Source organism: Scyliorhinus torazame, chromosome 8 (assembly GCF_047496885.1).
Source record: "Scyliorhinus torazame isolate Kashiwa2021f chromosome 8, sScyTor2.1, whole genome shotgun sequence".
In the NCBI taxonomy this organism is placed as follows: Eukaryota; Metazoa; Chordata; class Chondrichthyes; order Carcharhiniformes; family Scyliorhinidae; genus Scyliorhinus; species Scyliorhinus torazame.
The window spans coordinates 236,636,806-236,650,383 of NC_092714.1; the positions used below are offsets into that span (position 1 = coordinate 236,636,806).

The 13,578-nt window shown below is 46.3% G+C and overlaps 1 protein-coding gene across 1 annotated transcript in view; it reads left to right on the forward strand.

Moving 5' to 3' along the window:
* The first annotated feature begins 10,152 nt into the window (after nucleotides 1-10,152).
* Nucleotides 10,153-13,578, forward strand: part of tm9sf4 (transmembrane 9 superfamily protein member 4) — a 100,090-nt gene continuing 96,664 nt past the window's right edge. Inside the window, exon 1 of the mRNA XM_072514965.1 lies at nucleotides 10,153-10,219. Coding sequence (XP_072371066.1) covers nucleotides 10,205-10,219 — 15 coding nt within the window. The 5' untranslated portion in view covers nucleotides 10,153-10,204. The remainder of the gene's footprint in view (nucleotides 10,220-13,578) is intronic.

Genomic DNA, 13,578 nt, shown 5'->3' on the forward strand with positions numbered 1-13,578 from the left:
CCGTTCTCACCGAAGAAATACACCACAAGCCCGGTGGTGGTGGCTACATTGAAAATTTGGGGGCAGTGGAGACGGCATAGGGGAAGGACGGGAGCCTCGGTGCAGTCCCTGATAATAAATAACCATAGGTTTGTTCCGGGGAGAATGGATGGGGGATTTGGAGCATGGCAAAGAGCAGGGGTAGCACAATTGAGAGATCTGTTCGTAGATGGGACGTTTGCGAGTCTGGGAGCGCTGACGGAAAAATACGGGTTGCCCCAAGGGAATGCATTTCGGTATATGCAACTGAGGGCTTTTGCGAGGCAACAGGTGAGGGAATTCCCGCAGCTCCCGACGCAGGAGGTGCAGGATAGAGTGATCTCAGAGACATGGGTGGGGGATGGTAAGGTGTCGGACATATATAGGGAAATGAGGGACGAGGGGGAGATCATGGTAGATGAGCTGAAAGGGAAATGGGAAGAAGAGCTGGGGGAGGAGATTGAGGAGGGGCTGTGGGCTGATGCCCTACGTAGGGTAAACTCATCGTCCTCATGTGCCAGGCTAAGCCTGATACAATTTAAGGTGTTACACAGAGCGCATATGACTGGAGCACGGCTCAGTAAATTTTTTGGGATAGAGGATAGGTGTGCGAGATGCTCGAGAAGCCCAGCGAATCACACCCACATGTTCTGGTCATGCCCGGCACTACAGGTTTTGGGTGGGGGTGGCAAAGGTGCTTTCGAAGGTGGTGGGGGTCCAGGTCGAACCAAGCTGGGGGTTGGCTATATTTGGGGTTGCAGAGGAGCCGGGAGTGCAGGAGGCGAGAGAGGCTGATGTTTTGGCCTTTGCGTCCCTAGTAGCCCGGCGCAGGATATTGTTAATGTGGAAGGAAGCCAAACCCCCGGGTGTGGAGACCTGGTTAAACGACATGGCAGGGTTTATAAAGTTAGAACGGATTAAATTCGTACTAAGGGGTTCGGCTCAAGGGTTCACCAGGCGGTGGCAACCGTTCGTCGACTACCTCACAGAAAGATAGAGGGAATGGAAAAGAAGAAGACAACAGCAGCAACCCAGGGCAGGGGGAGGGGGGGGGGGGGGGGGAGGAGGAATCGGACGGACTCTCAGGGATGTTATTGTATATGTATAGGCACTTGTTTTAGGTAAGGTATATTGGACTTTGGAGAGTATTTATTTTTGACAAGGCAGTTGCCATTTAGTTTGGTTTTTGTTTCTGTTCATATATTATTTATTTATTTGTTTAAAACTGGCCACTGTTATTTATATTGCTTTATTGTTGTTTAAAAGAAACACTACGTACTGTTATGTTTGGCCAAAAAATCTTGAATAAAATATATTTTTTAAAAAAAGGAAGGGCTGCCATGACTGAAGGGTCGAGGCGTAAAACTGTGAGCTTCACTTGCTCCTTTTCATCCTGGCCGTCCATGGTCGCCTGCTGTTTTACTCTTGCAAAGAACTGGTGGGGGTCTGATGTAGGTAGGAAAGGTGTTATTTTATCACATGCGTCCCGTAATTGAGTGACGGTTAACGGGGTAGTGTATAGGAAATCTGAGTTTCCTTCTGCTGCGGCCCTGCGATGTGTGGTTACAGGGTTCATAGGGGTGTGTTCTGCTTGTGCAGTTGGGGGTTGGGGTGCTTTTTGTTTCTGGAGTTTTTCCTGTGTACATGTCCAATGTACATATCTGTGGACAGTCTCATTTAACTCCTGCCAATTGGGGCCATTTTCCTGGTCTAACTGGGGTCCAAACATGCTCTGAAACCCGTTCTGAACAGAAAGCAGAGATTGCAATTCTGCAATTTGCTTCCGGCACTTTGCGTGATCTACCGAGCTCTGCCTTAGTTCCGTCGTGGAAGTATGGAGTGCTTGTAGGGCTGCTTTTAAATCGCTGCACTGTTTCTGTAACTGCTCAACTTGTTCGGTTTCCTGTCTTGGTAGGCTTTGTCATATTGGGACTGAAAGCTGCTCAAATGGGCGAGAGAAGACTGGTGTGCCCGCTTGGCTTCAGCCACCTCCTTGTCCCTTGTCCCTAACTGCTCTCTCAGTTCCTTGTTCTCTCGCTCATATCCACTCACATCTCCTTCACTACTCTTGTCTCTCTCCTCAATCTCTCTACGGAGCGTCCTCACGAGCTCCTCTGTGCCTCGCAATTGTGCCAAGCAGGACACAATTGCCATCGGCTTGCGAGCTTTCCCTACGCTCTTCTTATGGATCTCTGTCAGGTTCTCCCACAAAATATACCCAAAACTTCTGGGACCTGATTCATCATTGGCACAGAATTCACTCCAAAGGGGCCATCCTTTCCCTTTGAGATATTTTCTGATCTCTTCTTCCCATACGGGACACTTTCCTACTCTACTGGTCGCTTCGACCTCAAATTCCTGGGGGTTCATAAGGCGTTCCATTGCCCTCATTGCCATTTTTCTCTATCTCTGTGGCCTCTACCGAATTTGGAACAGGGGGTGATAAAGTGGTGATGCAAACACGGGTACGGAGCTTAAGGAACTTAAGCAAGGAGTCAGGAGGGCTAGAAGGGGTCATGAAAAGTCATTGGCAAATAGGGTTAAGGAAAATCCCAAGGCTTTTTACACGTACATAAAAAGCAAGAGGGTAGCCAGGGAAAGGGTTGGCCCACTGAAGGATAGGCAAGGGAATCTATGTGTGGAGCCAGAGGAAATGGGCGAGGTACTAAATGAATACTTTGCATCAGTATTCACCAAAGAGAAGGAATTGGTAGATGTTGAGTCTGGAGAAGGGGGTGTAGATAGCCTGGGTCACATTGTGATCCAAAAAGACGAGGTGTTGGGTGTCTTAAAAAATATTAAGGTAGATAAGTCCCCAGGGCCTGATGGGATCTACCCCAGAATACTGAAGGAGGCTGGAGAGGAAATTGCTGAGGCCTTGACAGAAATCTTTGGATCCTCGCTGTCTTCAGGGGATGTCCCGGAGGACTGGAGAATAGCCAATGTTGTTCCTCTGTTTAAGAAGGGTAGCAAGGATAATCCCGGGAACTACAGGCCGGTGAGCCTTACTTCAGTGGTAGGGAAATTACTGGAGAGAATTCTTCGAGACAGGATCTACTCCCATTTGGAAACAAATGGACGTATTAGTGAGAGGCAGCACGGTTTTGTGAAGGGGAGGTCGTGTCTCACTAACTTGATAGAGTTTTCGAGGAGGTCACTAAGATGATTGATGCAGGTAGGGCAGTAGATGTTGTCTATATGGACTTCAGTAAGGCCTTTGACAAGGTCCCTCATGGTAGACTAGTACAAAAGGTGAAGTCACACGGGATCAGGGGTGAACTGGCAAGGTGGATACAGAACTGGCTAGGCCATAGAAGGCAGAGGGTAGCAATGGAGGGATGCTTTTCTAATTGGAGGGCTGTGACCAGTGGTGTACCACAGGGATCAGTGCTGGGACCTTTGCTCTTTGTAGTATATATAAATGATTTGGAGGAAAATTTAACTGGTCTGATTAGTAAGTTTGCAGACGACACAAAGGTTGGTGGAATTGCGGATAGCGATGAGGACTGTCTGAGGATACAGCAGGATTTAGATTGTCTGGAGACTTGGGCGGAGAGATGGCAGATGGAGTTTAATCCGGACAAATGTGAGGTAATGCATTTTGGAAGGGCTAATGCAGGTAGGGAATATACAGTGAATGGTAGAACCCTCAAGAGTATTGAAAGTCAAAGAGATCTAGGAGTACAGGTCCACAGGTCATTGAAAGGGGCAACACAGGTGGAGAAGGTAGTCAAGAAGGCATATGGCATGCTTGCCTTCATTGGCCGGGGCATTGAGTATAAGAATTGGCAAGTCATGTTGCAGCTGTATAGAACCTTAGTTAGGCCACACTTGGAGTATAGTGTTCAATTCTGGTCGCCACACTACCAGAAGGATGTGGAGGCTTTAGAGAGGGTGCAGAAGAGATTTACCAGAATGTTGCCTGGTATGGAGGGCATAAGCTATGAGGAGCGATTGAATAAACTTGGTTTGTTCTCACTGGAACGAAGGAGGTTGAGGGGCGACCTGATAGAGGTATACAAAATTATGAGGGGCATAGACAGAGTGGATAGTCAGAGGCTTTTCCCCAGGGTAGAGGGGTCAATTACTAGGGGGCATAGGTTTAAGGTGAGAGGGGCAAAGTTTAGAGTAGATGTACGAGGCAAGTTTTTTACGCAGAGGGTAGTGGGTGCCTGGAACTCACTACCGGAGGAGGTAGTGGAAGCAGGGACGATAGGGACATTTAAGGGGCATCTTGACAAATATATGAATAGGATGGGAATAGAAGGATACGGACCCAGGAAGTGTAGAAGATTGTAGTTTAGTCGGGTATGGTCGGCACGGGCTTGGAGGGCCGAAGGGCCTGTTCCTGTGCTGTACATTTCTTTGTTCTTTGTTCTTTGTACGGCTTACGCTAATTTCAGGCCTACAAAACTCCCGACAGTTTTACGCAACAAAAACTCTCAGGTTTACCTTATATCCCTGTTAGTACGCATGCATTAACATGTCATGATATTTAGATCAGCATATCATGGTGCAATCAAACACACACTGATGGACATGCAGTACGACCAACCAACACACACACATCGCAGCCAATCACCACTGAGAGCACACGCACTATAAAAACAGGGGACACTACAATTCCCACTCATTCCAGCAGCAGCCAGCTCAGAGCACCGAGCTCAGAGCCTGCCACTCAGACATTCACCATGTGCTGATTGCCTCACCCAGATAGTAATAGGACAGGGTCCACAGATTAGCTGGTAATGCACGTTGTTGCTAACTTTGGTTGGCTCTTAATTCGTTGCCCGTTCGGTCTTTACTGAATTTGCTCTGTTTCTATAACCTTTGCTCTAGAGTCGCCAGGTATCTTTATGATACCGCCACGAGGTTCAAGTTCAAGTACTGATCAATAACTCAACACACCAATTAGTAAGATTCAAATCAAAATACATTTATTATAAACAGTAAATCACTACTCATGCATAAACTCTACTTTCTAGACTATTCTCTATCACTAAAAGGCCTATACTTAGCTTCGGAATTGGCCCACCAGGTCAGGGGAACAAATGGCCTTTCGTTCGATCTGAGTCTGCAGGATTCAAAAGCTGGTATGTACTGGTAGCTAGGAGCACCTATCTCGTAGCGTGCGTTGACTGGACACTTACTTGGTTGATGCCGCAGCTTAGACAGTTCACTATCAAGGGTTGATTCGAGTTGCTGAGTGACCCTGCCAAGAAGACCGATTTGAACTTGGGGGCTCTACTTTATAGTCCCCAGGGGCTTTGCGCCGTTCGGGGCGGACCCCGTATCTGGTTCCAAGTGTTTGGACTAAGTTCCGATCACTTGGATCGATTCCTCCAATACTGGAGTTGTTCCCTGATCACTGGGCGGTCCCTGAGTGTCCATTGGCCTTCCTTTGTCTTGACTCCTGCTGGCGCCGAGGAGTCTGGCTTGGCCTTATTCACCTTAAATGTTTCCATTGTACCAGGTGATCGCTCATTAGTATACCGATGGCTGTGCGTTTCAGTGCTGTCTGGGCTTTTGCAAGTTAAATACACAGGAGACTTTGCACTTGCTAGTTTTTCCTGGCTTGGCTGAATTTTCCTGTAGTCTTTGCGGACCTCCATTTTAAGTCGGAAAGTGGCCAGCCCAGGTGGCTACAACGTACCCAAGTTAACAGTGTGCTGTTATAGTTAAGTAGTAAATAAAATTGAGTTACACATCTCCAGCCGTGTTGGATCATTTGTACACCAGAACATCCAACACAACATGATACCAGAAGTGGACGCAAGCCAGCGCCTGTGAGACCTACCTGCAACGCATCAGCAATCCGCCGTCCTGCACCATGGAGAACATCAACCCACCGCCGCCGCTCCAAATCGCTGGCAATCTCGGGGTCAATTGGAAACTGTTCAAACAGCGCTTCCAACTCTTCCTCGAGGCCACAGACAGCGAGAATTCATCGGACACCAGGAAGATTGCCCTTCTTCTCTCCACGGCGGGGCAACATGCCATCCACATCTTTAACTCCCTTACATTTACGGACGGCGAGGACAAACCAAATACAAGACGGTGCTCCTGAAGTTCGACGAACACTTCAGCGTTGAAGTAAATGAGAGCTTCGAGAGGTACCTGTTCCAGCAGCGCCTGCAAGGTAAGGACGAACCTTTCCAGTCTTACTTAACACGCCTCCGCATCCTTGCGCAGTCCTGCGGCTATGGGACCACCTCTGACTCCATGATACGTGACCAGATAGTTTTCGGAGTCATGTCGGACAACCTGCACCAGCAACTACTTCGGGTCAAGCAACTCACCCTGGCGACTTCTGCCAAGACCTGCATCCTCCATGAGAATGCCACCAGCTAGTTCTCACACATCCAGGCAGCCGAAATGGAGCGGCACGGGCCCCACGAAGCGGAGCGGGTCCAGACGATCGAGTACCTCCTGGTTTGGGGAACTGGCGCCGTGAGGTCTGGAGCCAGATCGGTTACTTGAGTATCTCCCTTTGTTCCCGGAGATGGGCCATCAATATGCTAATGGACCAACAGTTTCAGTCTCATCTGGCAGCTGCAGTTCCAGTACACATACAGGCTCTATGCCTGCCTGCTTTCTTAGCATTGTCCATAGTTCCCTGCAATCTTTGCAAACATCCATATTGTATTCTGGAAATGGCCATCACAGATGGCTACAGGTTGCCTTTATGTTTAATATTACACAGCGGGGCAAGATCAGAAATGACAAGATCTTGAGGTGGAGGATCGAGCTCTCCACCTAAAGTTATGCGATCTTGTATTGCCCGGGGAAGCTCACCGAACCCCCTGATGCCCTATCCCGCGGTACATGTGCCAGCGCACAAGTGGACTGACTCCAGGCTCTCCACTATGACCTCTGCCACACGTGGGTCTGATTAGCAAGTTTGCGGATGATATTAAGATTGCAGGAGTTGCGGATAGTGATGAAAATTGTCAGAGAATACAACCGGATATAGATAGGCTGCAAAATTGGGCGGGGAAATGGCAGATGGAATTTAACCCGGACAAATGTGAGGTGATGCATTTTGGTAGATCCAATTCAGGTAGGAGCTTTAAAATAAATGGCAGAACCATCAGAAGCATAGAGACATGGAGAGATCTGGGCGTGCAGGTCTACAAATCCTTAAAAGTGCCAGCACAGGTGGAAATGGTGGTAAAAAAAGCATATGGCATGCTTGCCTTCATAGGATGCCGTATCGAGTATAAAAACTGGAAAATTATGTCACAGCTATATAGTACGTTGTTTAGACCACATTTGGAATACTGTGTCCACTTCTGGTCACCACACTACTGGAAGGATGTGAAGACTTTGGAGAGAGTACAGAAAATGTTTACCAGGATGTTGCCTGGTATGGAGGGCATTAGCTATGAGGAGAGATTGAATAAACTGGGATTGTTCTCCCTAGAGAGACGGAGGCTGAGGGGCGACCTCATAGAAGTTTATAAAATTATTAGGGGTATTGATAGGGTGAACAGCTGGAGGCTTTTTCCCAGGGCGGAATTGAGAATTACAAGGGGCACACGTTCAAGGTGAGGGGGGATAGGTTCAATGGAGATGTACAGAGGGAGTTTTTTTACAGAGGTTGGTGATGGCCTGGAATGCACTGCCAGGTGAAGTAGTTGAGGCAGATACGTTAGCAAACTTTAAGACTTATCTGGATAGGCACATGAACAGACGGGGTTTCGAAGGATACAGGCGGTTGGGCTAGATAGGACACATGATCGGTGCAGGCTTGGAGGGCCGAAGGGCCGGTTCCTGTGCTGTATTGTTCTTTGTTCTTTGTAAGTCAACAAAAGTCCTAGAATAAAGAGCAGTTGTTGTCACCACGCTCTTGTATTGCAGTGAGACCTATACTGTGTATCAGGGAAAATTAGGAGCGCTAGAGAAATTCAGTCAGCAATGTATCTGCAGCAACCTTCGGATTCAATGGGAAGACTGTCGAACAAACGCCAGTCCTTCTTGAAGCCAGCTACCCAGGTATTCAGGCAAAACTCCTACTAAACCATCTTTGACAGACTAGACATAGTGTCCAGATAACTGAAAAGCCCCTCCTTGAAAGACACTGCTTGAAAGACAGTCTGAATTTCTCCTTAGATCACAGCAGCATTGACATTAATGACTGGGAGAAGCTAGTTACCAATTGTTCAAAATGGCAATGACTTGTCCATCAAGCTGCACCATACTTCGAGTCACAACGTTTCAATGATGAGGTAGAGCAGCAGAAAAAAGGAAGCAAGTCCTGCATTACCTCATGGAACATACTGCCCATGTGCCCAAAGATATGTGAGACATGAATCAGCCTGGTAAGTCACATGAGGACCCATGATAGAACTTCACAAACATGAGTAGGCACATCTTTGAATTAAAGGACAGCCTATGATAATTTTATAGTCCCATTCCACTGAGTCGTTTTACCTTTCATTCATCAGTGTGTAAAGTCTGAAGACTGACAGAAAGGAAACATGTAACCAAGCATGTGAATTTTGTAACTATTATATTATAGTTTGAATTATTTTTCATGATATTTGATACAGTACTGAAATTTATTCACTTTCTCTGTCTCTTTCTCTCGCGTTGTTTAAAAAATGTAGAAAATAGCATGGAAGAACCTTTTGGTTACCATAGTATACAAAAAGTAAACAAAATCATAACATTTTGGAAATATACAGCAGATCAGCCAGAATCTATAAATACATGACTTAATATTTTAGATGTAGGCAATTTTCCAGAACTGGAAAGGTAACATTTTACTGAAGTGATCTGAGATGGCAAAGGAGTAACTTAGGATCGGTAAAGGCACATACTTAAGGTCATTGTTAAAGAGACAAGAGGCAATATGAGGAAAACATTTTTACACAGCAAATTACAATCTGGAGTGTACAGGTTGTAAGGATGCTGGAAGTAGTTTCCATTAAAAAATGTAAATTGGAATTGTTGAATATTTAAAAATGAGAAATTCCAGTTCACCGGACTGTTTCCTGGGATGGCAGGATTGACCTGAGGAGAGATTGAGGAAACTGGCCCTGTATTCTCCAGAGTTTAGAAGAATGAGAGGCGATCTCACTGAAGCAGACAAAATTCTTACAGGGCTTGGCAGGGTAAATGCAGGAAGGATGTTAACCCTGGCTTTTACCAGATATGAGGAGAAATTTCTTCACTCGGACGGTGGTGAATGTTTGGAATTCTCTGCTCCAGAAAGCTGTGGAGGCACAATCATTGAGTACATTCAAGACAGATGATTAATAGACTCCTAGCTATTAAATATATCAGTGGATATGGGGATAGTGTGGGAAATGGCAATGATCAACCATTTATTTATTTAAAAATAAATTTAGAGTGCCCAATTCATTTTTTTCCACTTAAGGGGCAATTTAGTGTGGCCAATCCACTTAACCTGCACATCTTTTGGGTTGTGGGGGTGAAACCCACGCAAACACGGGGAGAATGTGCAAACTCCACACAGACAGTGACCCAGAGCCGGGATCGAACCTGGGACCTCGGCGCCGTAAGGCATCAGGGCTAACCCACTGCGCCACCGTGCTGCCCTAAGATCAACCTTGATCTAGTTGAATGGCAGAGCAGGCTCAAGGGGCTGAATGGCTCCTATGCTCCAATATTTCACGTATGGAACAATCTGCCTGGACTGTACAGAACAAAACTTTTCACTGTACCTCGGTACACGTGACAATAAATCGAAATCATATGATCTTGGACAATGGGGAAAAAAGAGTGTGTGTGGGTTGAGACTAAATAAATCATTTTTTCAGAGAGAAGTGGCTGGACCAAATGGCTTCCTTCTGTGCTGTATCATTCTATGATCCAATGCCATTCTTGTCTAAGCTCTACTTGCTCTGTCGCTACCAGTGTTAAGGGACTGATGCGTAAATGCACACTCAGTAATTTTGGGGGAATAGCAGGCACTGCAATCACTGGGGTGTTGGGGGGAACCATTCGAAAGAAATTACTCAGCTGCAAATGAGTAAGGAACCCCCGAACCCCCCCCCGCAAAAAAAAAAGAGTCATGGCGGAAACCTCAGTTGCTGCTGTCCAACCCTGGACCAAAAGGTGCCATTTAAAGCGTCACGACGTCAGCATTGGCTGTCAGCCAATGGGAGGGACGGTTTGACCTCACATCCGGTGGCGTCACGAATGACACGTGGATTCCAAGATGGCGCAGATGAGGGTAAGAGGAAATGTCCCCCTCACCCCCCCCCCCCCCCCCAAACCCACCTACTCACCCACCCACCATAACAGCTCCAGTGTTGCCCGTCAGTTTGGAGGGGAGGAAAGGGTGGCAGGAATGAGGGGGTTAGTTCGAGGCTGCGGCGTTCCGCTCTCTCAGTCCTCTGAGCTAACGATGGCCTAATAGACCGGCTCTGGGCTGCTGTTCATCAAGGGATTGAGTAATATGGGAAGCAGTAACTCCGGCGGGGGACGAATAGAGCAAGTCCCAGCTCTGCTCATCTGTTCGCTCCCCTCTTTCTTCCCCCCCCCCCTTCACATCAGTTCCTGTTTCCCTCTGCCGCCCCCCCCCCCCCCCCCCCCCCAACAAACCTTCCCTCAATCATATTTTTTGCACGGGTCTCTTTTAACTTAAGGAATGCGGTGTCAACCCACCCACTCCACGACAGCCTTGTGTTTTACACGTATGGGTTGTGGAAGCACTTTGTTGATATTTTTGTCCAAATGTGTTGATGTTAATTGCTTGGACTGTTTTGCTAGTTATGGTTGTAAATTTTTTAAAAGTTATCGCAAGCTTATATAAAATGACTTGTCACAGAGGCATGCAGTTTTGCGCCACAGAAAGATGCCCTTTAGCCCATCACGTCTGTGCCAGCCATCAAACACCTATCTATTCTAATCCCATTTTCCAGCACTTGGTCTGTAGCCTCGTATGCTACAATGTTTCAAGTGCTCGTCCAAATGCTACTTAAATGTTGAGGGCTCCTGCCTCTAGGACCTTTTCAGGCAGTGAGTTCCAGATTCCCACCAGTCCGTAGGTGAAAAGGTTTTTCCTCCAATCAGCTCTAAATCTATTGCCCCTTACCGTAAATCTGTGACCCCTGGCTATTGACTTGTCTACTAAGGTGAATGGTTTCTTCCTAACTACCCTATCTGTATCACTCATAATTTTGTACACCTTGATGAGATTGCCCCCCTCAGCATTCTCTACTCTAAGGAAAACAACCCCAGCCCCTCTCATAGCTGAAATACTCCAATACTCCAGCCCAGGCAAGATCCTGGTGAATCTCTCTGCAACTTTTCTAGTGTAATTGCATCCTTCCTGGAATGTGGCCAGAACTGCATGCCGTACTCTAGCTGTGGCCTAACAAGCATTTCCTACAACTCCCATCGTAAGCCCCCTGCTCTTGTATTCTATGCCTCGACTAATAAAGGCATGTGTAGGTGGGGGCTGCATGAAATAGTTCGATTTTCATGGGTAAGAATCGTAACATTTTTACAAGAGGTTCATTGGCTTTGGTTATATTTTTTCTCCCAACTGAGTGCCAGGCAGTGCAATTATATTTATAAGGGGTGGTTCCAAGAGTGTTTGTCAATTCTGTTTTCTGGGGATTGGCAGGATATCCAGGAATTTGCTTGGTAGGTTATTGGTAGCATGTTAGCTTTTGGAGAGGGATCTTGGACTCCCCATTTTCAAAAGAAATCTTGTGAAAATTGCAACATGTTGGTGTAAACTAAATACTGCTTTGATAAAAAGATTTATATGGTTTACTGTTAACTGTACCGTTAGGCTATATTGGAAGGATGATAATGAGTACTGATCAGGATGATAAATGAGTACTGATCTTGCAGAAAACTATCAAAGGATGTCAGGTGTTCAGAAGTTGTTTCAATTTTTGAACTTGGTGCAAAAAAAAAACCTCAGCTTATTTGCTATTTTATTCTGGGAGAGACACTGGTTGTGCCACTGGACTGGTAATTGAGAGGCCCAGGCTAATGCTCTAGGGCTGTGGGTTCAGATCCCACCATGGCAGCTGGTGGAATTTAAGTTCAATTAATACATCTGGAATTGAAAGCTAGACTCGGTAATGGTGACCATGACAGCTAGCGTTGATTGTTGCAAAAGCCCATCTGGTTCACTAACAGGTTTTGAGGAAAGGACATCTGTTATCCTTACCTGGTCTGACTGACATATGACTCCAGATCCACAGTACTGCAAGCCACTCCGTTGAAGGGCAATTTGGGATGGGCAACAAATACTGGCCTCGCTGGTAATGCTTACATCCTGTGAAAGAATAAAGAATTCCCTTATTGACAGGGAATGCTCGCAAACTTTCAGCATTATTTTTATGTTTTGTCAATCTGGAAAAATGATTTTGATATAAATACACATCAAATGTAAGAGTCACATAATTGGATTGGATTTGTTAATTAACATGTGTATCCAGGTACAGTGAAAAGTATTGTTCTGCGTGCAGCTCCGACAGATCGTTCTGTGCCTGAAAAGAAAATACATAATAAGGCAAACATAAAATACGCAATGTAAATACATAGACACAGGCATCGGATGAAGTGTAGTACTACTCAGTAGTGAAGATGTGTGAAGAGATCAGATCAGTCCATAAGAGGGTCGTTTAGGAGTCTGGTAACAGCGAGGAAGAAGCTGTTTTTGAATCTCTTAGTGCGTGTTGTCAGACTTTTGTATCTCCTGCCCGATGGAAGAAGTTGGAAGAGTGAGTAAGCTGGGTAGGGGGGGTCTTTGATTATGCTGCCCGCTTTCCCAAGGCAGCGGGAGGTGCAGACTGTCAATGGATGGGAGGCGGGTTTTTGTGATGGACTGGGCAGTGTTCACGTCCCTGTAGATTCTTACGGTTTTGGGCCGAGCAGTTGCTATACCAGGCTGTGATGCAGCCAGAGAGGATGCTTTCTATGGTGCATCTGTAAAAGTTGGTAAGAGTCAGTGCCGAATTTCCATATTTTCCTGAGGAAGTATAGGCGCCGTTGTGCTTTCTTGGCCGTAGCGTTAACATGGGTGGACCAGGATAGATGTTTGGTGATGGGCACACCGAGGAATTTGAAGCTGTCAACCATCTCCACCTCAGCCCATTGATGCAGACAGGGGTGTGTACTATACTTTGTTTCCTGAAGTCAATGAGAATTCTAAATTCTCCCTCTGTGTACGCGAACAGGCGCCGGAATGTGGTGACTGGGGCTTTTCTCAGTAACTTCATTGCAGTGTTAATGTAAACCTACTTGTGACAATAAAATATGATTTATTTATTTATTGTTATGACCAGCTCTTTAGTTTTGATGACACTGAGGGAGAGAATGTTGTTGTTACACCGCTCCTCTAATAATAATAATAATAATCGCATATTGTCACAAGTAGGCTTCAATGAAGTTACTGTGAAAAGCCCCTAGTCGCCACATCCCGGCACCTGTTCAGGGAGGCTGGTACTGGAATTGAACCCACGCTGCTGGCATTGTTTTGCATTAAAAACCAGCTGTTTTCTTTAACGAGGCTAAAGAAAGAGGGACTCTTCCTCCAACAATATCACAGGCCTCGATCTCACTCATTCT